General features: G+C 38.9%; 1 protein-coding gene across 1 annotated transcript in view; it reads right to left on the bottom strand.

Moving 5' to 3' along the window:
* NAA15 (N-alpha-acetyltransferase 15, NatA auxiliary subunit) overlaps positions 1 to 27155 on the bottom strand; it is a 58173-nt gene that overhangs the window by 17696 nt on the left and 13322 nt on the right. Inside the window, exons 2-16 of the mRNA XM_032804438.2 lie at positions 22405 to 22489; positions 20675 to 20779; positions 19759 to 19916; positions 17882 to 18016; positions 17540 to 17693; positions 13942 to 14061; positions 13084 to 13179; positions 12837 to 12943; positions 12273 to 12345; positions 9990 to 10159; positions 9087 to 9239; positions 7912 to 8040; positions 6705 to 6918; positions 4067 to 4260; positions 899 to 1007 (exon numbers count right to left, since the gene is read on the bottom strand). Of these exons, the coding sequence (XP_032660329.1) occupies positions 899 to 1007; positions 4067 to 4260; positions 6705 to 6918; positions 7912 to 8040; positions 9087 to 9239; positions 9990 to 10159; positions 12273 to 12345; positions 12837 to 12943; positions 13084 to 13179; positions 13942 to 14061; positions 17540 to 17693; positions 17882 to 18016; positions 19759 to 19916; positions 20675 to 20779; positions 22405 to 22489 (2002 nt within the window). The remainder of the gene's footprint in view (positions 1 to 898; positions 1008 to 4066; positions 4261 to 6704; positions 6919 to 7911; positions 8041 to 9086; positions 9240 to 9989; positions 10160 to 12272; positions 12346 to 12836; positions 12944 to 13083; positions 13180 to 13941; positions 14062 to 17539; positions 17694 to 17881; positions 18017 to 19758; positions 19917 to 20674; positions 20780 to 22404; positions 22490 to 27155) is intronic.

Genomic DNA, 27155 nt, shown 5'->3' with positions numbered 1-27155 from the left:
AGTTTGGACATCAATTGAATATCTTGTTCTTTTTGTAGTGTTTCATATTACTGTACTGGTAGTACTTCTCTCAATACTGTACAATATGGCCAGATTAAGGTTGTTATGAGAAGGTACTGCAGATTTCAGTTTTGTGCATGGCAGAAATGCCTAAGGGTATTCAAATCACACTTTTTTCTTGGCTGGAAAGAAAACATCATTGTCAGAGGTATCAGTGCTGAAGTCACTTGAGAAGCAAGTGTAGATAACGCTGACATGGTCTGTGTCCCAGAATTCTAAGCAGCAATATGATATTTGTTATTCAGTCTGGACCCAATAGGAGGGAAGAGAACACTGCCCACAACCCCTCAATGAAGAGCCCTGACCTAAGTGCCCTTAATAACTGTACTGATCAGAAACGGATGTTAAGAGCATATCTCATTTTGACTTATGAGTGTCCTGATCCAACACAGTGAGGATCTTTCTGCTAGAAAACACATCGGAGTGAAAGGAATCTTATTACCTATGTTTACATAAGAACACAAGCCTGAAATCAATTAAAAACTTAAATCCAAATGTAAAAATCTGCATGCCTTTAACTTGCATTCATGAATGACTATGGGTGGAAGCAAGCAAACTGGGAACGTGCAAGTTTGCACATTTTTCATCTCTGGTCCAAAAGGATTTAAAGAATACAGCAAAAAACTGGATCAACACCAGCTCTTCCAGATCTTTGAAAAAGGTGGTCCTTGTTATTCCACAGAACAACCAGAGGAGGGAATGTGTCCAATTAAAAGTGGTCTTCATCAACTAGTGATACTGCAGCAGTACAGGTCAGTGATGATTAATGTAATATCTACGAAAATTATTCTAATGTGATAACTACGAAGTTCTTTATTCTATTAGTTCTCTGACTTACCTTTCCTGAAATAAATCTCAAAAGCAAAAAGATGGGTCTCTATTTTGTTCTTCACCAAATTCTTCAACGGTGTTAAAAATTTAATGGCTTCTTCCAAAGGTGCTTCAACCTAAAAAGGCAAGGAATAGGAAACTCAAATGGGAATAAAATGAATGAGATTAATTTTCTCTTTTACTAATAGGAATATGAACTTTCTAGTTTGAAGTCAAACCAGTAATATGACTGCTCTCACACAGTGCTGTACGCTAGATGCCCTGAAAGTATATTATTTCATATATTGCATCTCAGATATTGCATTTAGATGTAGGTATAAGAACATGGATTGTCAAAGTATTAGCATGCCTTGGTGGACTTTAAAAAAAAAAAAAAAAGTATGCTCAGGTATCTAGCACTCAGTTGACATGCCACTCAACGGTCACTGGAGCTGTCCACCCATAGCACCATTCCCAGTTAAGACGCTAATTGGGTTTAAGGCAGACTGTAAGTGACTAAATGTTGATCTTGGCCACTAGATCCCAGCTAGAACAGTCCAATAAACTAAGTTTTATTTCTTTCCTGCTTTGTGTTTATTTTCTATAAAATGCAACAATTTTACTTTGGGAGTTCTGAACAACTCTGGATGTCATAATTTAGCAATTTTTTGTCCAATTCATTTAAAAAAAGTAAAAATATCTCTAGCCCTTTCCCTTATAGAGATGGATCTCAAAATTTAACTCGCCAACAGGGGGGCTCATCAGTAGAATACAATTTCCTCTCCAAAAGATTTGTGAGGGCTCCTGCTGAGTCTCTTAAGATTCACTGGGGGTTTCGCCTCTCTCCTGAAGCCTTTTAGGAAGTCCATTCCAAAAGACAAGCTCCTCTCACACTGCCCCAAGGCCTATGTTCTCAGCTAGTCACCTCCTCTCTCCATAAGCCTCAGAGTTCTTCCAACTACCTTTGGGTTTATAGGAGGAGTCTCTGATGAATCAAAGGAAGTTTGTCAAGTAGAAAAGACAAAAAAAGGTAGTGCTTCCTCCCTGCTTCTTCCAGCTATTCCTCTGATCTGCTCCCAAGCATCCTCTAATACCCTCACTCCTCCTGCTACTGGCAGTTTCCACAAATCACCACATTTCTGGTGGGAAAAGGTCGTCTTTGGGGAGAAGCTGATGTTCAGCTGAGGAACACCTTGCTTGGACGTTGCAGGAACAGAAAGGTCCAAATGGGAAGGGCGACCAAGAACTGCACGACAATGCAGAGGCAAAGCAGTGGTACTCCACCTGACACACTTCCTGTGCTTCAGTAGAAGGGAATCCTGCTGATGCAACAATAGCTTGTGTATACATTTAGCTCAAATCACATACCTAAACACTGCTTCCCTGATACCATGATTCTTCATAAATGTATGTAATGCAGCCAAAGGAGGGGCTTTGCCTCACTTGGCTAGTGCCAGTGGAAAAGGAATCACTGTCTGCAGCCATTGCTCCTCTTACTCATCATAGCAGAAACAGAGTGGTAGTTGTACACTTCTGTATCTCTGAGGTGGACACTTTAATATGATCTTTCAGAGCCCAAGGAGAGTTCTTTCCAATTGAAAAGGAACAAAAGACAAATTCAGAGCAGGAAATAAAGCATATTTACATATTAGCTCAGTGACAAGAGACACCTCTACTAATCCCACAGTATCTGCCTGTATATGGACATACCGACAGATTCTGTGAGCAGAGAGACCCAAAAAAGGCATGGGGAGCAGTTGCCATTAGCTCAGCTATCATCATTAGTGCAGTCAGCATTCTTCTGACAAGGCATCTGTAGTATCCACCATTTTAAAGGATTTGTTCTACCAGAGATCCCTCACTAAAAGTTAATAAAACAGAAAGTCTGCTTTACTGCATGTTAGTTTAGGGATTAGTTAGAGGCCCTGGTGCTAAGACACTGTAACCCTCATGGTAGCATCAGATGTCTAAGGTTTAGAGACCGAAGCAATTTAAACAAGAGCCAGCTGTTGCCTTTATCACTGGTAATACATTCTTTCAAAAACAGGAGTATCAAAGTAATTTTCTCCCAAAGGCGAAATATTAAGTTTTAATTAAGGTCTGTCAGCTAAGATTACCCTTCTGAGAATTTAAGAATTTAAAGTTAGTAAAGGTTTCGTTGCATTCAATGCTGGCATTTCACTTGCCACACAAAGCTTTCTTTGCTTCACTCCTCGCAGATATGCTTCACACAGAATCAGCACTGGTCACACAACTATTCCTCTGCCACAGCTCTTATTCATGGTCTTCATCAGAACTAATATGCATTAGTATAATTCCTTTTGTTCAGGCCTTGTCTCTAAAATTCAACTCGCCCAATCTGTAAATATTTAATTTCTATACCAAAAACCAAATCAATTTTTTCAAATCACTGTCTTCCTGTCACCATATCAGCTTTCAGTTAAAAATCCCCCAATAGTATTCAAGATTCTCATGGAATTAGTCTGCTCTCCCTACCTGTCCAACCTAAACTCTTCCATGCTCCGCAACACTTCAAATGTTTTTTCTATTCCTCCTACTCAAAGCCTATGTTTCACAAGAACAGAAGCACAGAACATTCTTCTCATACACTGTTCTCCCTCTACTTACTGCGGTTTCTTTGAGTGTAAACTACTCCATAACTTGTAATCCAATCTCAAACCCATCTTCCCAGTAATTCCAAACAAATGTTTCACCCAATTTGCTCAATCTATTTACTGAAACTTTTTCAATTATCTCTTAGTTCCTATGAATTCCACAATACCTGACAAACTGCAAATACAAATTGCTATGTGATATGAAGAATGTAACAATGAATGTATCTATCTCACCGTCAGAATATGAAGGTTTTCAACCAGCTAAACTTGATGATAAATCTAATTAGTGACCTAGTACAACACATTTATGAAGATATTCTACTTATTGTGGGGGAGTGAACAGTTCTTGCTGCAATGCATGCTGTCTTTGGAAGGACTAGAGACAAACTCAGTTCCTCCATAACACTTGTAGATTACAAGCCAGATAAGAAATTGTTCCAGAAACCTTTGTTTTGAAATGGTGACACTTCTGAAGAGAAGCTATGCAAGAATAAAATTTAATGGCGGTCGAGTTCTTGGTAATATTTTGCAAAGCTGATTTTAATCTGATAGCCAATTACCGAACACTGTCAGGCAAGTACCTTTGCTAGTTTCTCAGGGATAAGTTCTTCTTTTGGACCACCAATTTCCTCATCATCATCGTCCTTTTTCTTCTTCTGATTTCTCTGCTGCTTTTCTTTTTCTGCATTCTTCTTCTCTTCCTCCAGTTGTGCTTTTTTCTGTGCTCTTCTCTGCTTATTGCGAAGCTTCTTTAGCTCCTTGTCAGACATATTTGCTGCACAATGTTTCAATAAAAGGGTGATTACACAGATTATTTTGATTTTTTTAAACTACTTATTTGAATTTACTCTACTGCAAATGACTGCCAGTTTCCACATGTATTTTCTAACCCATATTTTTCCTTATAAGTAATGCTGCCATTACATTTGTAAAAAGTTTTGACTTAAGTCAGTGGTAGAGCTGGGAGTAGAACTCAGAGCAGAGAACAGATCCTTGAGTTCTAACTACTAAAGAAAGTGCCTGCTTAACAAATCACCTAAACACTTAGCAAAAAATATTTGAGGTAAACCATTAAATCTTTAAATATATGGTGTGATTAGCTTTAACTTTTAACTGTCTATATAGATGAATACGCAGAATTGAAAGGTAACATTACATCAGTTTACATTTGATTCATATTCAGGATTTCCATAACAACCAAAGCATTGTGAAATTTTGAAACAAAACACAAAAAGTCATCTGTAAAAACATACTGCATTTGTGCCCTTTCTAGCTTCTTTAGACTTGAAGCTATGCAAGTAAAACTGAGATGAGAAGCAATTTTCACTGAACTGTTTAGTTTTGTTCATTCCTATTTCTTTAACAAAGATTCAATACCCTTCCTTTCAACTCCTCCATTAAGGAAGTCCCCAGTCCAAAAGTCATCCAAGTTGTCCTTCAGGTAAGACCGACATGACTGATGTTTTAAAAATAAAAACAATCCCCTCTTCCCCCCTGCCAAATACTTAACACTGAGGACTTTATAAATCAAAAAGTGGAAGACATATGCAACAATCTGTACCCTCATGTTTGCCCCTTTTACAAAACTATAATGGATTTTGTACAAAGTATGCCTTGTGAGGTATTATTTGAAAACTCAATTTGCTCATTATTGTTGTCCTGGTAAATTGTGCGTAGCAACACTATATATAAAGTTATAAGATTTAACATTACTGAGACATGTTCCAAGTTTAGAAAAGCAGGCACAAACCAGTTCCTCAAAGACAAAAGATAAACTGATGCCTCAACCAGGTGTAAACAGAATGAAATGAACTATCACCTAGTCAGCAGAGAAAAAGGTGCGAATGAGAAATTTACACTTTGGCAAAAAAACAGCTAGAGGTTCCTGTCCTCCCAGACCTTGTATCTCCTGAACCTCGGCTGGAGTGGACTTTCAAAGAAAGAGAGAGCTATAAGAAAGGGGGACAGATGCCCCAAAATACCTCTCCCTTCATCTCTACTCCCAGCATCGTCAACACTTGAAGGACAAAGGAAGCATCAATGGACTGGGGAGGGATCATGGCTGAAAGAATTTCAGTCAGTAAGACTGCTAAAACATGTGGTGAGAGACTTTGCTTTGAAATCACTTAGCTTGTTAAGTTAGTTACATTTTATTTTGTATTTCTTTGTAACCAATTCTGACCTTTATGCCTCATTACTTGTAATCACTTAAAATCTATCTTTCCGTAATTACTAAACTTGTTTTATTGTTTTATCTAAACCAATGTGTGTTTAGACTGAAGTGTTTCGGAAACTTTATTTGAGATAACAAGATTTGTGCATATAATTTTCTATTAATGAAATGATGGACTTTACATGAGCTTGTATTGACCAGGAAGGTGCTGGGCAGTACAAGACGCACAGTTCTGGGGGAAGTCTGACACTGGGAGTTGTTGCCCTGGAAGCAGTGTGTGAGCTGACCATGAGTGGTCGCTGTCACAGCTACACAGTGTAAAAGGCACTGGAGAATTGAGAGGTCACAGTTGTCCGTCAGTCTAGATTGTACCCTGGGAAATGTCACAACAGCACAACTCAAATTTTTCTACCTTTCATAGGTCACCTTTGAATTGTGCCAAAACTTACTGGAAGAACAGCTGCTTCAAATGCAACCCCTCAGATCTGCTTCATCAGGACAAGAGACCATGAATATGCAGCATTTTCTCACTCTAAAATTAAATTTGAATGTTTTTCTTTTTAAAATTATACAAGGGCTCAAAAGAGTGTTTTAGAAATACCCCACCAAATCCTACTTGGATTTTAACTTTAGACCTGTATTGTATAAACAGAATACGTGGTAGTAATACCACCACTTTTCATCCGTAGATCTAAAAGCACTTGAACAAAGGTCAGTATCATTATCCCATTTTTACAGATGAGGAAACTGTGGCACAGAGAGTTAAAATGATTTGCCCACTGGTCACCAAGCAGGCTAGTGGCAGAATAGAACCCAGATCTCCTGAGTCTCAGTCCAGCGCTCTATCCACTGGGCTACACTGCCTTTATTTTTAATAGAGAGTTAGTATTCACTTGTTACAAGTCAATTCCTGGCTTGCAACTTTAATCACTGAATTAGGAGCTCCAGTCTAACTATCAATGTCAAGCATACAAGTATCTATGTCTATAGAATATAGCCCAAACACTTCAACTGCACACAAAATAACTCCAGGAAATTTCTTGTACCTGTATCAGCCTCGTGTTCTTTATTCTCATCTGTTAGAGGATTGTCATGAAGCTTCAAATATATCTCTATGGCAATTCGTGCTGCCTTGAAGTAAAATGGATGTTGTCGAAGTACGTCTTCTAGTTTTAACAAGTCCACATAAGACCTAAGTGTAATCTTTCTCATACAGTAAGTGTGGAAGTCAAACTGGTCATCTGTAATTTCTACAAAATGCTAACAGAAAACAGAAAGTTTTAGCAAATGTTAGTGAACAAAACAAACCTGAAATTCAAATAAATATTTTCTTATAAACAGCTACGGAAAAAAAAACTGAAACTGAAAAAAAAACAGACAACTGATAATGAATCACTGTCTTACACACTCAACTAGTGAGTGTCATTCAAGTTTTGGCACTTGGACTTAAGAAAAACATATGACATTATGGGTGAAGTTACAAAAATGACATTTTTCTCCTAAAAGCTGACAAAAATAATTCCACAAACTGCCTAATACCCAATGTCAAAAAAGGAACTACTCCAGGACAGATGTAGAGTGTTACAAGTCAAGACCAATAAGCACAAGTTTAATTCTTTCAGACACTACAACAGTCAACAGAGGAGAGGAGAGTGCTGGAAAACTAAAACAAACTTAAAGGAATATGTATTAAGTGAGAAAGAATTGAACATGAACTATAAACTTAAGAAAAAAGTCATGGAAGACTTCGCGGACTGGTCCAGCCTTAAGCACACAAGTTGAGTACTTGCAGAGTACCAAACAAAGTTTTGACTTGTGGCACAATTTTTCTCCTCTAGCAATTAAACCAGACACAAATCATTCTGATCTTCTGGCTACTTTCTGGCATTTTGGGGCTATAAAAGTCATTACAGTGGCCTTGTTTGTCAAGATCCATGCAGATTAAGTCCCAATCCTGCAAGCATTTAGGCACTTGCTTAACTTTATTCATGTGAGTACTTTCATTGAACACAATGGGACTACTCATATGAGTAAGAATAAACACGTGTTTGTAGGATTAGAGCTTTATTTAATACAGCTGCAATTAAACATGGGTATAGGCTGCCACTTCACACTTGGAAGGCCACAGCATGCCACAGGAAATTACAAGGTTTCTAAGGGCCAGACTAGAGATTTTAATGTTTAGATGAAAACATGCAATGACAGCAAAACTAAACGGGAAATTTTAACAGATTAAATTACTTAGATACATACTCTCTCAATTTCGTGGCATTTCTTAAGTGCTTCTCCAAATTTATTCATTGCCTTGTAAGCTTGGGCACATTCTGTCTGGAACCACATGCACTGCATTTCATTCAAGTTCTCTACTGCTGAGGTTCCTTCCTAAAAGCAAAACAGAAATATTAGAAATAATCCAAAAACATTTCCCTGCTCAGGCACACCTCAGTTTTCTCCTCCCTCCTGCCTTCCCTGAAGAAGAAGAGGAACAGACGAATGGAGGCAATAAATAAGGGCAGCTTGTGGCCTTAGTGCCTCTCTCAACAATAAGAGGGCAGTCATTTTGAGCAATCTGATAAAAGACTATGCCAGCCTCTGCTGAAAAATGAATTTTCAGTTATGAAGAACACTGGCAAAAAGTGACCATCAAGTCTCAAAAATTCTTCACATGTAGCCCATGATCAAGATTTTAGTGCATTTAAACCTCTAATTTATAAAACAAAAACAGAGCGCCTATCTAAGGCTAAAAATGCCCGTCATAAATAAGAAGTAATACAATTGAACAACCTGCAGAGCACAGAACTGTCCTCCCCACAACTCCGATTACTCTCAGAAGTAAGCAGCCCAACAAATAAGATGCACCTTGGAGTATGCCTTAATCATAACACCCAGGATATTTCCGACAAAGAGGATGGGGATAGCCTTCTCCGAGACAAGGCCCTCACAGAATACCATTACCAACTTTATGGAACATCTATGCGGAAAGTTTAAATAGTCTCCGTTATTGAGATCATTTGGAACAAAAAAGATTTCACAAAGGATTCTAAATTTCTTAAATGAATTTTAAGAATTCATTTAAAATCTACACTGATCTATGTGTAAGATCGCAGAAACTTCTGTACTGACAGTAAAGTGCTGTGCTTTTGGGGAGGATGTACTGCATTTTTCATATGTAATAAAGAAGCTGAATCCTTTCAAGTGCAAAACTCAGCTTAACCTTAACTACAGAGCCATTATCATCATGTAAATGAAATCTAGCTACAAAAACTACAAGTGAAGCGAGCAACCTTCATAACTCAGCCAGAAGAAGGAAAGAAAGCTAATTACTGACCAAAATAGAGGCTCAGAAGGACAGCTAAAATAATCAAGTGTAAAGTACCTTGCCTATGTCTACATTTTATTCATCAAAAATTACAGTAACTGGAACAAACCCTTGTAAACTTAGAACACATTTCTTCTGCCTCTTTAATCAAGTTGGCTTTCAACATATATTTTGCACATTTGGAGTTGATAAATCTGTCCGCTGTGTCCAAGGCCTGGGCTTCATCCATCCACCTTGCAGCTTCTTTAATGTTTCCAGCATGCTTAGAAAGAAAAATTCAAATCAAGTAAGCAAGGAAATTGTAAAATGCACATAGTTTAGCCTTATCTACCCGCTCTTCATTAAGAAATTAAACATTATACAATAGGGTTAATTTAAACAAGGTACCAAAAACTTTATTAAACAAACAGTCTTGATTACAACAGAACAATACCTCAAAACAAAAAAGCAGTAATACAACTGCATCTCAATATTATAGTTTCCCTCCTTTCACACTATAATCTCCAAACAGACCTTGTTAATCCATATTTTGCTAATTCACAAGCCTACGAGCTCTTAATAAAACCAGGCCTCACTACAGCACTTTCTGAGTTGTTACAGAGAAGTGAGGTCAGACTAGGATGTTTTTAGGACATGATTCTTTATAAAATAATTAACAAGTTTACTAGTTCATTATAATTTAGCAAAGGAAACTAAAAATCCAGTAACTGTCAAAATCAAAGTACATTTTGTGATAATACTTTTCTTTTTTAATTGTTTGGTTACTTTCTAATTTGCAATATACTCATGGATGTAAATTTAGGGAGGTTCTACTATGTGGAATTTTAAGAACTCATGGAAACATTTCTATGGGTATTAGGTTTTGTAAAAGTATGCTCATACAAAACCCAACTCCTCAACCAGTATTAGTGCTGAACCACTACACGGAAGTACAGTCATGATTAAAGGTTTCACTGCAAAATAAAAGAGAAGTCCTATCTGATCACGAAGAACAAAAATCAATCAATATTACCTTATAGATTTTAGCCTTCACAAGGAAGAGTTCTATCAAGGTGGGAGTACTGTCTATTGCTGCATTTATGTATTCCAGAGCCATGGATGGCTGCCCAATTTTGTCATAATGTTGTGCTAAGTAGTATTGGACCCACAGTAAAGTAGTTGGAGGTTCTTCTTTACCATCATCTATGGGGGGGAAAAGATGTTATATATTCCATTTAACCAGCATATAGCACAAGCAATATCCTATTCATGTAGTGTATAGAATTTATTGTTTATCTGTATATATAGCTCTCAACAAACTGATAGATCAGAAAAGAAAGAAACATGTTTACTTTATCTGGAGGGTAATCTTAGCACCTTCCAGTAAATTACTGTTTTAGGTCAAAGATATAATACGCCAATTGCATATGTTAACAATTGAAATGTATCATTGTGTTGGGCATTTACATCAGTATATTTTCAATACACCAATTTAAAACACTTTAAATATTTACCTAGCTCAGACTAAGCTAGCACCAATCTATTTTTGTCTCATTATAAATATCTTTTAAAAGCTTGGGATATAGCTGGCACTGGAATAAAACTCACCTAGAATAGATAAATTTATTCCAATTTTTTCCAAAGTAACCCTAAATCATAACTATAGATATCTCCTTTGTGTGCAGCACAAACCACGACTTTGAAAGGACTCAATCCTGCAAGCTGCTGAGCCCCAGATCTAGCAAAGCACTTAAGCACCAGTCAGTAGAGACTACTCAAGGCCTAAAGTTAAGTTCACTCCGAATTGGGAATGGAGTGCCCAGTACCAAAACAAACCCAAAGGCTTTCATTCTTCAGTACCTATGGCTAAGGCTGCATGTCTGTCAGGGAGGTCATGGATTCCATGACTTTCTGTGACTTTTGCAGCAGTTGGTGCGGCTGGCTCAAGGGGATGGGGTGCAGGGCAGCGTTTACTTTGAGAGGGGGCTCCCTGGAAGTAGACACCACATTCCTGCAGCTGCTAGGCGGAGGGATCAGGGGGCCCTGTGAGGTGCCCCTCCTTACAGGCACCGCCCCTGCAGTTCCCACTGACTATGGTTCCCAGCTAACAGGAGATGCAGAGCCGGAGCCTGCAGTGGGGGCAGCACGTGGAGTCCCCCTGGCCTTCCCTCCACTTAGGAGCTGCAGAGACATGCGGTCTGCTTCTGGGGAACTGTGCCTGCCAGCCCCTCCAACTCCCTTCCCCTCCCCGCAGCACCAGCAGAGGTCCCGGACCATGCACCATCACCCGCTCCCCCCAGCACCCACGGGGTCCTCCCACTGAAGCATCCCCGGCAGCACCAGACCGCCCCCTTGGCCCAAGTTTTAGTTAGGGGTATATTGTACAAGTCATGGACAGGGCACGGGCCAGGAATTTTTGTTTACTGCCTGTGACCTGTCCATGACTTTTACTAAAAATACCCCTGTGACTAAAACGGAGCCTTACAGATGACATGATTTACCCCACAATCATATTTTTACTTTTAATACTTTCTCTCCTATGAAAATTAAACAGATGGAGTTTTGTTCAGCCATGTCCACACAAATGTGCCCCCAATTTAAAGTTTTTCTTAAAAAACAGTACAAGTTTATGTTTAGATTTTTAATTCAGTTTGAGAGATTGGCTTATTTAAGTTTAGCTTAATACTGTAAAAAACAACAAAAAAACCCAAGAGACTAAGCCAAAATGAAGTAAGCCATTCTCTTAGCCGAACAGAACCTCCACACTACTTCCACTGGTTTGAAAAACACATCTTTAGTTAACTGGTGCAAGTTTACATGTAGAAAATGTTCTCACATTCAAGGAAGGATGAATTTTTAATTAACTGCCCAAAGAAAGACTCTACAAGATTGTGAAAGTCATCATTTCTTAAAAAAAGACGGATTGGCCAAGCTATCTAAATATGGGAATTTTAGATCTAAAGTTCTTCTCTGTAAATAGAAAGTGGTGTTATAAAATGAACAATATATACTAAATAGTATCAATACAGTTCCAACATAATCCATTTTTATTTCACATGGCTGCCATTATTCTCTCATCACATTTAAGGGTGTCCCAAGCTATGATAGTGAGTGTGAACAGCTGCCTAGGCTAAAACAGCATATATTTTGAGTACAGATTTAGAACATATTCAAATTCTAAGGAGGGCTACGGCTCACTTCTCCACTTTCAAAAAAGTTTTGTTTTTTTTCTATTCTTTCACCTCTGCCTGAATTGTTACATATAACATATGATGGGCACAATACTTTCATAAAGTATTAAATCATTGTCACTCACCTTTGGGATTAAATAACCTGCAGCTTTTTAGAGATGTTTCATAACCTACCACCAACTCTTCTATAATTACCACCTACACATGCAAAGACAAGACAAGAAATATTAGTGATCCAGGTGTTATTTCACTTCAACATGAACGTCCTTGATGTTAGCTATACTGACTCTTCTATTGTAAGAGATCTACTATTGCAATATACTAAGTCCTAGTACAAAGGGGAATGTGCTCAATTCTCTTCTCTCCTGTTGTCATAGAGGAAAATGTCACAATTTTGTGTGCACAACATCTAATTGGTTTCTGGTAAGTATTTCATGGTTTGGTACAACAACTGACTTGGAAAAGAGCTATGTAAATTTTCACAGTAGGAATTGTAGCACTAGATTTTTCCTTCTGTGACACAGAATAATCAGAAAAATCAAGTCAGTGACGGTAACACAGTGTCAGCTGGGAAATCCCATTCTAAGTGCTGAACTTCCAGGCCACAGTAGGCTCCAACTTAACATAAAGTTGCTTTTATTCCTTTAGTGTATAAGGATAAATCCATACTGTTGGAAAGATTCATTTACCTTTTCTTTATCTTTGTACAATGATCTCAAAGTATTAAAAACAGGTGGACAGCCTTTGCTGAAATTCATCCTTAGAAACTTGTCCAAACATTCCTTAAACTTTTCACCTTTGGGGAAAAAAGATCTGTTGATTTTGTTTTTACCAAATATTACTTTGCAATTTTAATGTTTTATAAGGTTAAATAGGAAGTTTTAGCAAAAAATATATTGTGAATCTATTTTTATTGCTTGCCAAAAATGCACGTACCAGATAAAAAGTTTAGCGGCAGCCTTCTTGGAACCAGTCCCCTTGGGTACTTAGTCCAGGCCTCTTCATAGATTTTCAGCCTCTCAAGCATGTTGACTAGAACAAAGCAAAGATAGGAAACTACTAAAAAGAATCTTTTCGGGTAATTAAATTACACACACCTCAGAATATACATAGCAAGCAGTAGCTGTATACTTAAAGTAACACAATTAATTTGCAATGTAGTCCATTTTGAAAGGTCATTAAAAAGTTGTTTCAGGTACAACGGTTATGAGTCCCCTTGCCAATTTGTTGATTGCATTTCCCCCTTTTAAAAAAAGGGTTCTCTCCTCCATTGCTATGTGAATGACTCAGACAGAGGAAAACCAACTATATAGATGGACCAATTAAACTGATTGTATTTAAAGTGCTGTCAAAGGCACAAAGTAAATAAACAGAAAGAAATCATACTTCCGTCTGAAAACTGTATTGACTGTAAACACAAGATTACCATAAATGAAAGATCAGAGAAAAAATTAAATTGATAGTGTCCCTTCTAAAAAAGAACTTCGCCTTCTATGTCTACCATTCATACAAAATGAAGGACTACAGCACTTACAATCTGCCATTTTTTATTTATCTTTTACCAGATGAAGACAAACAGAACATCAGGACAAAAGTCATGCAAGTCTTCCAAGATAATGTTAGTAACAAAAACATTATAAATCCCTTCTACATGTCAAAAATTAGACAAGAAGTTGTCAAATATAAGTGTCCCTTAAGAACATACTTAATTCATGTTTTCAATGCAGAAGTAAATGACAATTGAGCAAAAATAGATTCTTGATACTCTATTATTACAAGCTGTAATATCATTACCTGGTTTAAGTGCCTTTTCTAAGCCTTTGTAATAAGCCCAGTTTTCAGGATTCCTTTCTTGCAATCCTCTATACACCTCAGCTGCTTCTTCCAGCCTGCAGAGTTGCAACAGAAGTTCTCCTGTTTAAAATTCATAAAGTTATACACTGAGTGTGAGGGAGAATGCAACAGCTAAACATCTGTAGTGGTAATTTGATGGTTAGACATTCCTCAATTCTTTGTTAATCTACATTTCTTAGACATTAATATCAATGGTATGACTGAAAATAACTTCAATTTTGAGATTTAACAAGTTTTCATGTTGATAGCCAACAACTCAATAAGTTTTTTAGTTGAGGGCTTATACAGATAGGAGGAGTCACTTCATTAAGGGTGAGGAACAAAAATTAGATGCATCTTGATTAAAATTTTTGAAGAACTATCTAAGTACAGTTCTGCCATGAAAAGTAATTAAAAATTATACATGATGTTCCATGTTTATAGTTTCTTGATGTCCAAATCAAATATGCTCAGTTTGCAAGTAAAAGGATAAATTTACAAAACTCAAGTACAAAAAACCATTTTTCCAGATTTGTACATCATCTGTCTAACTTGTGAGTTGTACTGAGAGATTCTGCAGGCAAGTTCTTCCCTCACTGATACCTGGCAATGGGATGGCATAATGATAACAAAGGTAGAATTTGGACCAGCATGTGTAACCAGCATTTCTGTTGATGCTACAGCCAGAAAACAATCCATCTCACTATTTCAGAGCTGCATTGACTTACCAGTGTTAAAAAACAGTAAAAGTAATTTTACACACACACACGCTTATTTAGAATTAACTAGACAACTCATAACTCATGACACCTCCCCCCCCCCCCCCCCCCTCAGCCCTAACCCTAACCCCTAACCCCCACCCACACACACCCGTTCAAGTAAGCACACCTGACTTAATTCATGAGAGATGATCTGGTAATTAAGAAGGCATCGCTTGTAGAGCAAAGTTTCAATAACTTAGTGAATTTTGCTCTACAGAAAGGAAGAAAAAAGCAAAGTCTTACCCCTCTCCTCTATTCCAGCAACTTTCACAGCACAAGCTAGTGCTTACTACAGAAATGTTAAGTTGGGCTATGGGTCTTCACATAGCAGCCACCTTAGATAATCTTAAGCCAAGGAGAGATACCCCTGGCCCACCCACCAGCATGACAGGACCAGGAAGTAGTATCTTACAACAGGAGACCCAAATTCTGTTATGGAAGGCAAGAGTTATCATTGCTAATTCAATTCCAAACTCCTATACATGCCAGAACACTTTCCAATATGACTCAGTTATATTTCACTCATAGTACTTTTTTTATGCATTGTTAATATAAAAGACTCATTTATTTGTAGATTTTTCTGTGGCACTTACTTTTAGTACCTAAGCACATCACAAACATTAATAATGTAATCTCATAAAGCTGGTGGGGAAAAAATAAGTCAGCATTATAGCTTTTTACCGATGAGGAACTGAAAAACAGATTAAGTAGTTTGTTCAAGCTCACACAGAAGCCTGTGGAAAAGCTCATATTCAGAACTCAGATCTAATTCTCAGTCCTGTGACTTAGGACTAACCAAAATTTGTCTGATGTACACATTGTATACAGAGTACTACAGAAGAGTGGTAAGATATTATGCTTGACAAATAGTATGTGATCATATAAAGAAAAGAGATATCAAAACACATTCATAAAAGATAGAGCTAAAGATCCACATAAACCAGGAAATGCCAGAACTGATGTATGTGTTTGCAAGATAAAAGCCTCTGTGTGCTTATATTTAATCATGGAATCATCTCATTGACTTCAGTGGAACTATTTCTGTACTTAAAGTGTGTAAATATGTGCAGGATCAGGTCCTTGGATCTTCACTGAGGAATTTCAATGCCATCAGCAGTTTTTCACCGGGTCTCTCTGATATCCTGGGACTGACATGGCTACAACTAAACTGCATTACCATTCACTATCATTAGGGTAAACCAATTAAATGGAGGACTTAGTACTTGTCCCAACATATGGTATATCATGCCAGTGGTATACTGTAATTACAGTTTACGTTTATATAGCATTTTTCATACCAAAGCCTTCTGTATAATTTATATATACACATGAGCATCATGGAACTATGTCAGCATCTCAGGTGGTACAGTACCTGAATATTAGCCTGTGCTGGCTAATACTCAACAGTGGGGAGAAAAAAAGGTTGTGCCACATTGGCAAACCCCTACACTCGCTAAATGTGATGTGAGCTGTCATAAACAGATTGTTAAGGGTTAATGTCTCTTTCACCTGGAAAGGGTTAACAAACAGGGAACTAAACACCTGACCAGAGGACCAATCAGGAGACAAGATACTTTCAACCCTGGGTAGAGGGAAGTTTGAGTGTGGGTCCTTTGTTCTGTTTTTTTTTCCCCTTTCTTTTCTCGGGGGTATGAGAGGGACCAGACATTACTACAGGCTCTCTAAGTTTCTGTTCAAATAGTAGTAGAACAGGCGAATTTAGGTCTGTTAAATTGTTACCTGTTTGCACCATGTGAATCTGGCTGGTTAACTATATAGTTAGTGCTGGGAAATTTGATTTGTAATTGGTACTGAGAGAAGGGTTTCTTTCTTGTCTGTAAAAACCTATAAGACCCCTGTAATATTTACATCTGAAGGTTACAGAGATATCTTTCCTTCTTTAGTTAAAAGATTTCTTTGAGAGACCCGATGTGATCTTTCCTTGTTTCCCTTGTTTTATCCCAGGGGATTGGGTTTAAACACCAGGACTGGTGGGGGAGGAGGGAAGGGGAAGACAGAGGCTAATTTCTCTCTGTGCCAGGATTACTCTCTCTCTCAGGGAAAGTCTGGGAGGGGGGAGAAGGGGGAATGGTTTATTTTTCCTGGTTTTAAGAATCCAAGGGATTTGGGTTCTTGGGGTTCCCAGGGAAGGTTGGGGAGATCAGAGTGCCCCAAAACACTATATTTTTGGGTGGTGGCAGGCTATCAGATCTAAGCTAGTAATTAAGCTTAGAGGAATTCATGCAGGTACCCAAAATTTGGACGCTAAGGTTCAGATTTGGGAATTATACCTTATGACATGAGCTATGGTGTATTTTTAAAGGAACAGAATCCAGCTAAAAATAATTAAAACCCAGTTTCTTACTAGTTTTACTGACAGCTCCTTATATTATGAAAAGTAAACTTTAAAATGTATTTCCTCCCACTGTTAATGCTGATTTACCTTGTTCATTTTTCCCAGTTTGAGCGATAAAAAATGACTAGTCTATATAACTTCCTGACTTGTATGCCAGTACAAACAATACTGCAATGTATAGAATGCAAACATTGTAAAGTACATTTAAAAGTGAACTTTTGGTAAAAATGAAGCTTCACAAAACTTAAGAATATTAGCAAGTCCAGTGAAAAAGAGCTTTTGCTTAATTGTAGACCTAAACTGACCTGTCTGGTATATTTCATAATTCAGTCATATAAAAATAGCTTATTTCTTTTGTTTCTCAAACAGTATATACAGGAACCACACACAAGATTCCATACTGCAGATATGTATGAGCACAGCGTCCTGAAGAGGCAAATACCTTTAGTTTCTTCAACAGCCAGTTTATCACAGATCTGCTTTTCATAGGTACCAAGGTGTTCCAAGGCTTCTTTGTAGAGTCCTGCTTCTCGGAGGACTTGATTCTGGTACAACAACAGCTCACTGTATTCATAGTCCACTTTATCAGGAGACGTCTGAATGTAAACAAGGCATATGAGTGTTCACCCTTGTAACATACACTTAAACTTAGGGTAAACTGAATTCATTTGGTTTTAAAAATCTACATTTTATTAAATTGTTCCTGTGTTTGAAAGACAATTACTTTTTTTTGGCTCACAGCTAATCAAAACATATGAAGAATCCCATGTTTTCTTTTTTATACCTGTTGAGTCTTCCTAAATTCCTCTAAAATCTTTGCTGCCATTTCATAATCTTCCAGCAGATGATAAGCAATAGCATAACCAATCCATGAGGCTCGCTGTGCAGGTCGGAGCTGAAGTAACTGGTACCTGGTTTCCTGTAAGACAGTTATAACTACTAATTTTCCTGAACTCTAAAGTTCTCCATAAAATACTGTAGCTTTCACATTTCAATATATTTGTATAAGATTACTTAACACAGTACAAAGGAAAAACTAGCAATTGTGCTAAATTAAAAAGCTTGAACATCGATAAAAGGAAAAAAGGTAACAGTCAAATAAAACAGTACTAAAGAGGTACTATTTCCAACTAAGCTGTCCTCATGAGACAAACTAACATTAATGTAAGTATCAAGGCATGTACTTCTCTATCCTAAAAAATACTAAATAAAGAGTATCATTCCGGATGTTTCAGTTTGAGACCTAGGGAACAGTTCTTGTAGTAATGACACTTCAGATTTATCAAGGAATCTGTATGTATTCAGTCAGAGATTCTACCCAATTCAACATAAGTGGTTGAATGAAAAATGGCCAGTATAAGTGGCAGCCATCTTTATGGATATCTGCAAATGGCCTTTAATTAGTTTCAGAACCTAGCTATATGACTCTCCAGGAAGTCGTGCATTTTTTTTGACTGAGATTTCTGGAACAGCAAGTAATTTTAAAATATTTTTAAAAAGTAATTAAATACGGAGAGGGTAACAAGCATGAGCAATAAACAGAAAAGGATCACGCAGAACAGCGAAGAGTAATAATAAAAAATAATCCATAAAACTGGGGTAAGCTGCATTATGTTCAATCTTAATTAACCTTTATATTAAATGACCTAGCAGTAGAAAACTGCATGATGACATTCACAGATTTAAAACTGAGTTGAGTTTTGAGCTTCAGTCAAGACAGATTAAATACAAAGGGACTTCGAGAAATTAGAAACATGGACAGCATATGAGATTCAACTTGAAACATGCAAGCACATATGTTTTGGGGAAAATATCCCCCCTTCAATACATATGGGGAGATTAAAAACAGTTATTCTTAATTTCAGCAAATCAGACATGAGTCTGCAATGCAACAGGACAGCAAAAAAGGACAAATTCAATTTGAGGATGCATTTGCAGAGATGTCAGAGCAATGGTTGTAGTCCTTGTCCACAGAAACAGAACACCTTAGTGCAATTGTACTTAGAATAGCGTCTTCAGTTCTAAGCAACATTTTACCAGAAAACTATTGACAAACTGACAGGAATTCAGAGAAGAGCAACACATATAGTCAAGAGCTGCAGAAACTGGCTTAAAAGGAAAATAGTAGGTTGAAAACTAAAATATGTTCAGTTTGGCTACAGGATAATCATCAGGAGAAACATGGTAACAGTCTATGAAAAATCTAAAACCAAGGAATGAGAGGAATAGAGGCTTATATGGGGAACAACAAGGATGAATATATGGAAGAAAGTTATGAAAGGACAACATTTTGTTTGAATATCAGGACAGTCTTCCTGACAGTAAACTTTGTTAGGCAGAAGTCTCCAAAAGAAAGTTGTAAAAGCCCCATCAACACCCGGAACATTTATAGACTAGACAAAACTCAAAGTGTCCACTAGTGAACAATTCTGCTTTAACAGAAAGATAACCTAGCAAGTTATACTCTTTATAAGAAAGTCATTAAAAAGTAGTCTTCGGCATATCTGAGTCTGAATGTCGAAAGTGTTAAGCATATAAGGGTTTAATGTTTTGATTCCTATGGCCTTTAACCTGAGGAAACTGTATGCAAGTTACTAATTATTGCACTAACCCTTGCTCTGTTTCCCTGGAAGCCTATAATAATGTAAATACTCTACTTACCCTGTAACCCTCAAGATCCCTCATTTGAATCTGTAGCAGAGAGAGATCTCTCAAGATTTGAAGATTGTCTTTATCCCATTTCAGTGCATTTCTGTAACATTTGATAGCTTCATCATACTTCTTGTCTGACCTCTGGAGAAGACCATAGACATGCCAGCCTGGAAACTTTGTTAAGGACGCTACTGAAGAGAATCAATCCAGAATGGCAGAAAAAGAGTGCCTACTAGGTAAAATAAATAAAATAATAATAATAATAAAAAAAAAAAAATCCAGCTTTGTAACAAACAGTAACATCATTAAAACATTCAAACTGAAGATATAAAGCTTTTCACCAATTGATATTACAGGAACATGGTGTGTGGGGGAAGGGGGCACATTATTGCAATTCATTTTCCTACTGTTTGAAAGTACTATCAACTTGTACTACCTGCATTTTTAACTTACCTAATAGAGGCCCCAATTCAGACACACACTTAAGTATGTATTTAAACTTCAAGTATGTCACTAGTTCCACTGACATCAATAGGATAATCATGTGCTTAAAGTTAGGCACATGCTCAAGTACATGCTTAAATCAGGGCCATAGCAAGCAATTCTGAAGGAAAAAGGTTACACTTGCAAATAGAATGGAAAAGAACAGCATGATTTCGATTCAACAACTATAATTCTTCCCACAAAAGCAAGAATGTGTATTTAATTGTTTGTGCTTCCAAGGACAGCTTTATGACAAAATTTAGATATGAAATTGTTCAGATAAGTTTAAACAAAACCTACTTGTATATGTATACACTTATTGAACTTACCAGTTGTAAACTTTCAATTTGGAACAGCGATAGATGTTGGCTTTTGTTCACATTCTATAAAATAAACAGCCGTCTCCGCATTCAGAAATGGAAGGTATATTCAAAAAGGATACAGACATGACTCTTTAAATCATTCCGTAAGCCTCTACGCACTAGTTCATATGCTTCCTCTTTCTTCCCTAGACAGTTCAGCGTTAGTCCTTTCATCGCCAAGGTTTCTAAAAAAAACATTAGGATTCAATTGATACCAATCTATTATTTTATTAAACACAAGAGACACTCTATAAATCAGGGATGGGGAATCCTTTTTCTATCAGGAGACACTGACCCACAAAAAAATTCAGTTGTGGGCCACACAGCCCTACAGGGTGGTGCAAAGGCTCGGGGCTTCCTCTAGGCTCCGAGGTGGGACCAGAAAAAGGGGTTCAGTGTGCGGGAGGGGACTCTGGGCTAGGGTCCAGGAGGGAGTGAGGGCTCCAGCTGGGCTTGTGGGCTCTGGGGTGGAGGAGGGAGCTCAGGGCTGGGGTGTGGGAGGAGGGTAGGAGTGTGGGCTCCAGGAGGAGCTCAGGCCTGGGGGTTTAATCCAGTAAATGCCCCCTGCCTGCCCTGGCTCCGTGCTGCTCCCCGCCCCCACAGCTCCATTGGCCGTGGTTCCTGGCCAATGGGAGCTGCGGAGCCGGTGCTGAGGGCAGCGTGCAGTGCTTCCCTGATTACCCCTGCTTCTAGGGGCCACAGGGACATGTCGTTCGCTTCTGGGAGTTACGTGGAGCCAGACAGACTTAACAGCCTAGGAACCCTAACTTCCCCCTGCTGCGGGGTAAGCCAGGGCATGCGGCTCCAGGCCCGCAGGGGGTGGGAGACAGGGTTGGTACTGAGGCTCAGGGCTTCTGGCCCACAATGCAGAGATTTGCCACAGGCCGGATGAAATGAAGCAGCGGGCCACATCTGGCCTGCAGGCCACAGGTTCCCCACCCCTGATATAAACTAATAACTTAAACCATATAAATATTCATACATAAGACTTTAGACTCAGGAAAGTTAGCAGCACAAAGATTCCAATTATTCTATTTTCAGATACAAAAGATTACACTTGTAGCTTATTCAGTTAGCGTATGAGGCTAAAATAATAAGTTCTGTATCATATTTCCAGTTTAAAAAAAAAACCAATTTTTTTAACCAAAATACCAGTATTATAGAATACTGCTTCAGTATTCTACTTTAAAGTATGTCAGTATTCCCTATTTTCACTGGTAGGCAGACATAGTCTTCCCTCTACTGGAAAGGAGTGCCATGTCTGTTTAAATAGGCCATTCTTTAACAGAAAAGGGAGTCACTTAAAGTGGCTTTTAGAAAAGGACAGTGATGCCAGTCTAACAGGTAAAATGGAAATTCCTTTGAGTACTTCAAAAGAGAGGTTCAACCGAAAAAGTGGAAAAAAAAAAGTTGGGTGGCAAAAAACTCTTTTTTCTCTTCCAAACTGTTTTCCCCTCACTGGAGGACCAAGACGGTAATTCTAACTGCCATGAACATGTGGTATTTGACACAACTCCTTCCCCACATCATGTACTGCTTTTTCAGATATGAGACAGAGAAAAAATAAAAAGATTAAGGACAAATATTAAAAATGTTACATCAGCAATAAAGTATCACATTATAGTGCAGGGTTTCTAAAAGTTACACTTTGTACTTCATTAGGTTCCTCTTAAAATTTATGCAAAGTATGAACAAAAAGATGCTAAAAGACTTATGAAGTTTTACAAAAAATCTCTTGAAGCATGTATTGCATGTCTTAAAGCATATAATAAGCAGGATATGGTAGTTTTATATGCCATCTGAAGCTCACCTCCATGTTCTGCAAACTTTGGATTAGAAAGGATCTGTTTACAAAACTTCAGCCCATTTCTGTACTGTTTATGTTCATAACACCTCTGTAGAAGAACAACAAAGTCAGTAACCTAATTTACAAAGTTAACACAAATGTTTTGCAATGTAAAAACAAAAAGCTATACCACTAAAATTTCAGATCTTGAAATGTCTGCTTGAACAGTTTTGGGTTTCAAAACACAAATGGGCAATGTCTATTAACATACCATTATAATGTTAAGAATATCAGTCATTTGTACCAACATATTGGATATTATTGATTTAAGCAATATAGCTTTTACTGCTAGAAAAACTAAAATTTCATGTCTTTGGCAATTTTATTAACAATAAGAATCTGTGGCACTTCATCAAAATTAAAAAACATCTTCATACTGTACTCACACTAAGTAGATTATCTAAACACTTATCACAATGTAAGTGATTCATATTTGAAGATAATGTTCCTCTATAACAACTCATTAATTCAGAATCTACATTATGGAAGCCATATTAGAACTATCCATAAAAGTATCCAACTCCTTTAAAACAGATTATTTAATAAATAAATAAAACCCACAAAAATAAACATGCCTTACAAGTGTTCAATCAGCTTTGGCATAATGCCCTTCCCAGGGGGGATACAGCATAACACAAATCTTCTAGATGGACAAATGGGGAGAAGGGCGGTTGTGATGGCTCTTGGGGTACCCAGAGCTGAGAGTCACCTTGTTACAGCGGGAGTGAGTCTTGCCTGTGGCAGCTCTGGGTTAGCTCCATATCTCCTCCAGGCTATGCAAGCCCTCACTCCACCCTGCAGGTTAGCAAGAGGTGTACTCCAGTTCCTGGGCCCCCTTGAAGCATTCCCCTGTGATATCCAGCCCATGACATTGGCTTCTCATAGAAATCACAGATCCTCTGCTCCCACATGAATAATGTAGCCCAGTTTACCAATTTTACCTTAAATCACCACGCGTCTATAACACACAGCTCTTGTAAGCACTTAATATAAAAAAGTTTTAAGTAAAAGAGAATGGAGGTTCCACTAAAAACAAGGAAGTGTGATGGAAACAGGTGGTTACAAAATAAAATGAATTTATACAACACAAACTAGGGCCTACAATTAAGTTACCTTTCCTATTGAATAAAGTAGGTTCCTTCCTCCACCCCCAAGTTCATTCTCTTGCAGAGCTAATCTTTCATGAAATACACCCCCTTTTACCAAATTGTCTACTCAGTGAATGGATGCAGAGGGTCTTTTTCCACACCCTCATATACTGAATCAAATATTTTGTCTTTATTCACAGACAAGGCAAGCTCTTATCTGTTACAATGTTCCTTTTTACCTCCAAGTGGTTTTGATTGTTTGCAGTTGTTTTTGGTGGTTTTCCAGTGACTGTTCTTGGATGGGGCAAGGGTGGACAATCAAACATATTACATAATTGGCTAGCCAGGGCAGGGTGACAACTCCCTCCCACATGAATGGGTCATCACCAAGACATATGGTTACCTCGGGACTAATTTTTACTCCAGGGCCATAAGGGAATATTTTTCAATATAGTTACATTAATCCTTAAGTATTACCCATACACTCTTCTCATAATGATTATGAGTACTGGTAAGTTACAAACTTGCAGTACAGACTTCACTCTTCATTGATAAATACCATAAAAGTGATGTACTAGGTACAATGAGTTTGTCAGGTCTGAGGCCATCACTATACTGGCGCTTTACAGCGCTGCAACTTTCGCGCTCAGGGGTGTGAAAAAAACACCCCCGAGCACTGCAAGATACAGCGCTGTAAAGCCTCAGTGTAAACAGTGCCGCGGCAGCGCTTTGAAGTTGCAAGTGTAGCCATACCCTGAGAGAGGAGTAGAGAAAAGTGAACCCATCTACCAGTTGTCACCAATGAGCCTCTGTCACAGAGATTATTAATGTGAAATGTAATCTGTATTGGCCATGTAGGTAGAAAAGATCGGGAAAAGAAGCAAGGTTCAGATCTCTATAATCTCTCTGAAAGTAAAGAGTTTCTAAAATTAGGTTGCCAAATGCCACTGCAGATGTCCAATGACATAAGGGATGAGCCACTGGGTAAGCCACATGTTCACCCTCTCTGATCTCACAGGACAGAGATTAAAGTTTTTACTACTAAATTCAACCATTGTTCCTACCCCACATGAAGTCATATATACGCCACCTTGAAGAGCATCACGGAAAGACTCAGCTACCAACTCAGCAGGTGCAGAATGACAGTTTGATGTGCTTTTCATAGATTAAAGGTACACCAGTGGTGTTCATTCACTAAATTGGATCTCAGTGAGAAAAATATCCCAATGGTTAAAGCTGCCTGTTGTGTCCTGCATAGTAACTACAAGGTAAAGGAGAAAATCTGCAGCCAGAGTGGAGGGCAGAAGTGGAGAGGCTGTCCACTGAGTTTGGACAGGCAGACAAGTGGGCCATTAGAAAAGCTCAATGTACAGTGATGGGGTTGAGGGAGGCTTTGAGAAGCACTAAAATTATGAGCATAGTAGTGTTCTGTGTCTAAATCTTTGGGTGCTGCTAAGAACTGTGTAGTACTTGCTGTACATTTATAAATATTAAACTGTTTGACTGAAGCTATGAACTGTGTCATCTTGATTTACATTTACACCTGATTGCTTCTTCTTGAACCTATGAGTGCTATATGCTTACAAGTACTGGGTCCTTACAGAACCACTATGTATTCTGAATTATGTACTGTGAACTAACAATGAACATTTTACTTGCAAAAATAAATAAATTAAATAAACAGAAATTTATTGTAGTAAAACCAGTTCAGAAAAACCAATGTGCAAAAAAATAGCAATGTACCGTATATACTCATTCATAAGCCAAATTTTTTTTTAGTAAAAAAGGGAAGCATCAGAGAAGGGTGTCGGCTTATGAACAGGTATAGAGAGGGAGAGGTGGGACACAACCCCTCCCCCCAACAGACGGAGCAAGGAGAGGCAGCACAGCCTGCAGAACCAGAAGGGAAGAGGTGGGGCCAGAGTCTCTCCGCTTCTGGCCACGCTGCCCTCCCCCCAGCCTCTGAAATAGCTGCGCTGCCCAGCCTGCCAGAGCATGCCACGGCAGAGCCGCCTGGGCCAGTCCGCTGGGGGCATGCCACCCGCCCCGGCCCGCTGGAACATCCTGTGGTCCCGTCGCCCAGTCTGGCCCGCCAGAGCAGGGTGCGGCCATGCTGCCCAGCCTGCCGGAGCAACTCCCGCCAGGCCAGAGACATCCTCCCCTGCTCCGCCCCAGATAAGGTGGGAAGGAATGGGATGGGGAAAGTGTGGGGGTCCCAGGCTAGGGGTGGGGTCATGTGGGGAGTGGCCAAAGGGGTTACTCCCTTTACCCCCAGCTTCTCCCCCTGCAAAATTTTCCCCACCAGTTGCTGTCCCGGCCCATCAGGATAAGTAGCTGGCATGCTGGAACACTTTGTTTACTTAGGGTTACCTCTGCGCCTGCGGATGCTTGAGGTAAACAAACCATCTCAACCCACCAGTGGCTTATCCTGATAGCCCGGGAGCCAAAGTTTGCTGACCCCTGAATTATAGGGTCAGCTTATGAATGGGTCAGAAAATTTTTTCATTTTTACTTATCCATCTTGGGGGGGGCATTGGCTTATAAATGAACTAGCTTATGATCGAGTATATATGGTAATTAAAATTGTGGCTACACATATACCAGCCATGACTCTCATAGGTCAGCGTATGTGAAGCTGTGGTTTTCCTTGCTGTCCCTTGGCGTGGAACAGCAGGGGTAAGGTGGTGGCCCGTGAGGCCACATGGAATGTGGGGGAAAGTAGGTGAGCTGGCCATGCAATTCTCAGACAACTGCAAAGGGTGGGGGGAGTCCGGGATTGCTGGACCCGTATGTCAACCAGCATTGGCTACGTGGCATTTATGTTTGCTGCCTCAGAAGCCCCATTATGTCCTGGTGCTTTTCCCTCTCCTTTTCCCGCTGGGATTCCTGGGCCTGTCTCTTGCCCACTCTACCCTCTTCTTGCTGTCTGACATGTCGGCCCTTCAGGGCCTTTGTTTGCGGTCAGATGCAACACTGGCTTGCAGGATCTTGCTGAATATGTTCTCCTTAGTCCTCTTCTTTCTCCTTCTCATCAAGTTAAGGTGTTCTGAGGGTGTGGCAGTGGCACCCATTAAGGCCAAAATGGCAGCAGCAGCAGATTAAAACACAGAAGTGTATCACTTGATTTACAGTCAGAATGGAAAAGGAAAGAGAAATTCAGAACTCCCTTCCTTTACTCCAGGTAAAAACAAAAAACTTAATATGAGATGCTTATTAACACTTTAGCTTTGGAGTGCCTTTGCACAGCACTTTCCTCCAGCCCCAGCCATGGTGAGGAGGCAGTAAAGATTTATGACTGTATGAATCAAAATTTTGGTCCTTATTCCATGGGTACAAATATAGGGGAAATGGCACTGAATATTGCACTATTTACCACAGGCAGTGACGATTTTAGCTGATCTCTCACCCTTGAAGGTAACAAAGGCAAGAAAGCACAGCTGCTACTGGTGTCCTGACCTGTATGCCACTAGCCTGTTTAATGCACTGGTGCCAGCCAAACTCATTGCAGAATGGCATAGGAAAGTGTTCCACTGTGGAGGAAGAGATAACGCAGCCATCCATAGAAACCTTTGGGAGAGGATTTCATGGAGAAACTCTGCAAGTTTAATTGAGATGTCATGGAAGGAT

Source organism: Chelonoidis abingdonii, chromosome 5 (assembly GCF_003597395.2).
Source record: "Chelonoidis abingdonii isolate Lonesome George chromosome 5, CheloAbing_2.0, whole genome shotgun sequence".
Lineage (NCBI taxonomy): Eukaryota > Metazoa > Chordata > Testudines > Testudinidae > Chelonoidis > Chelonoidis abingdonii.
This window is presented reverse-complemented; position numbering and strand designations above follow the sequence as displayed.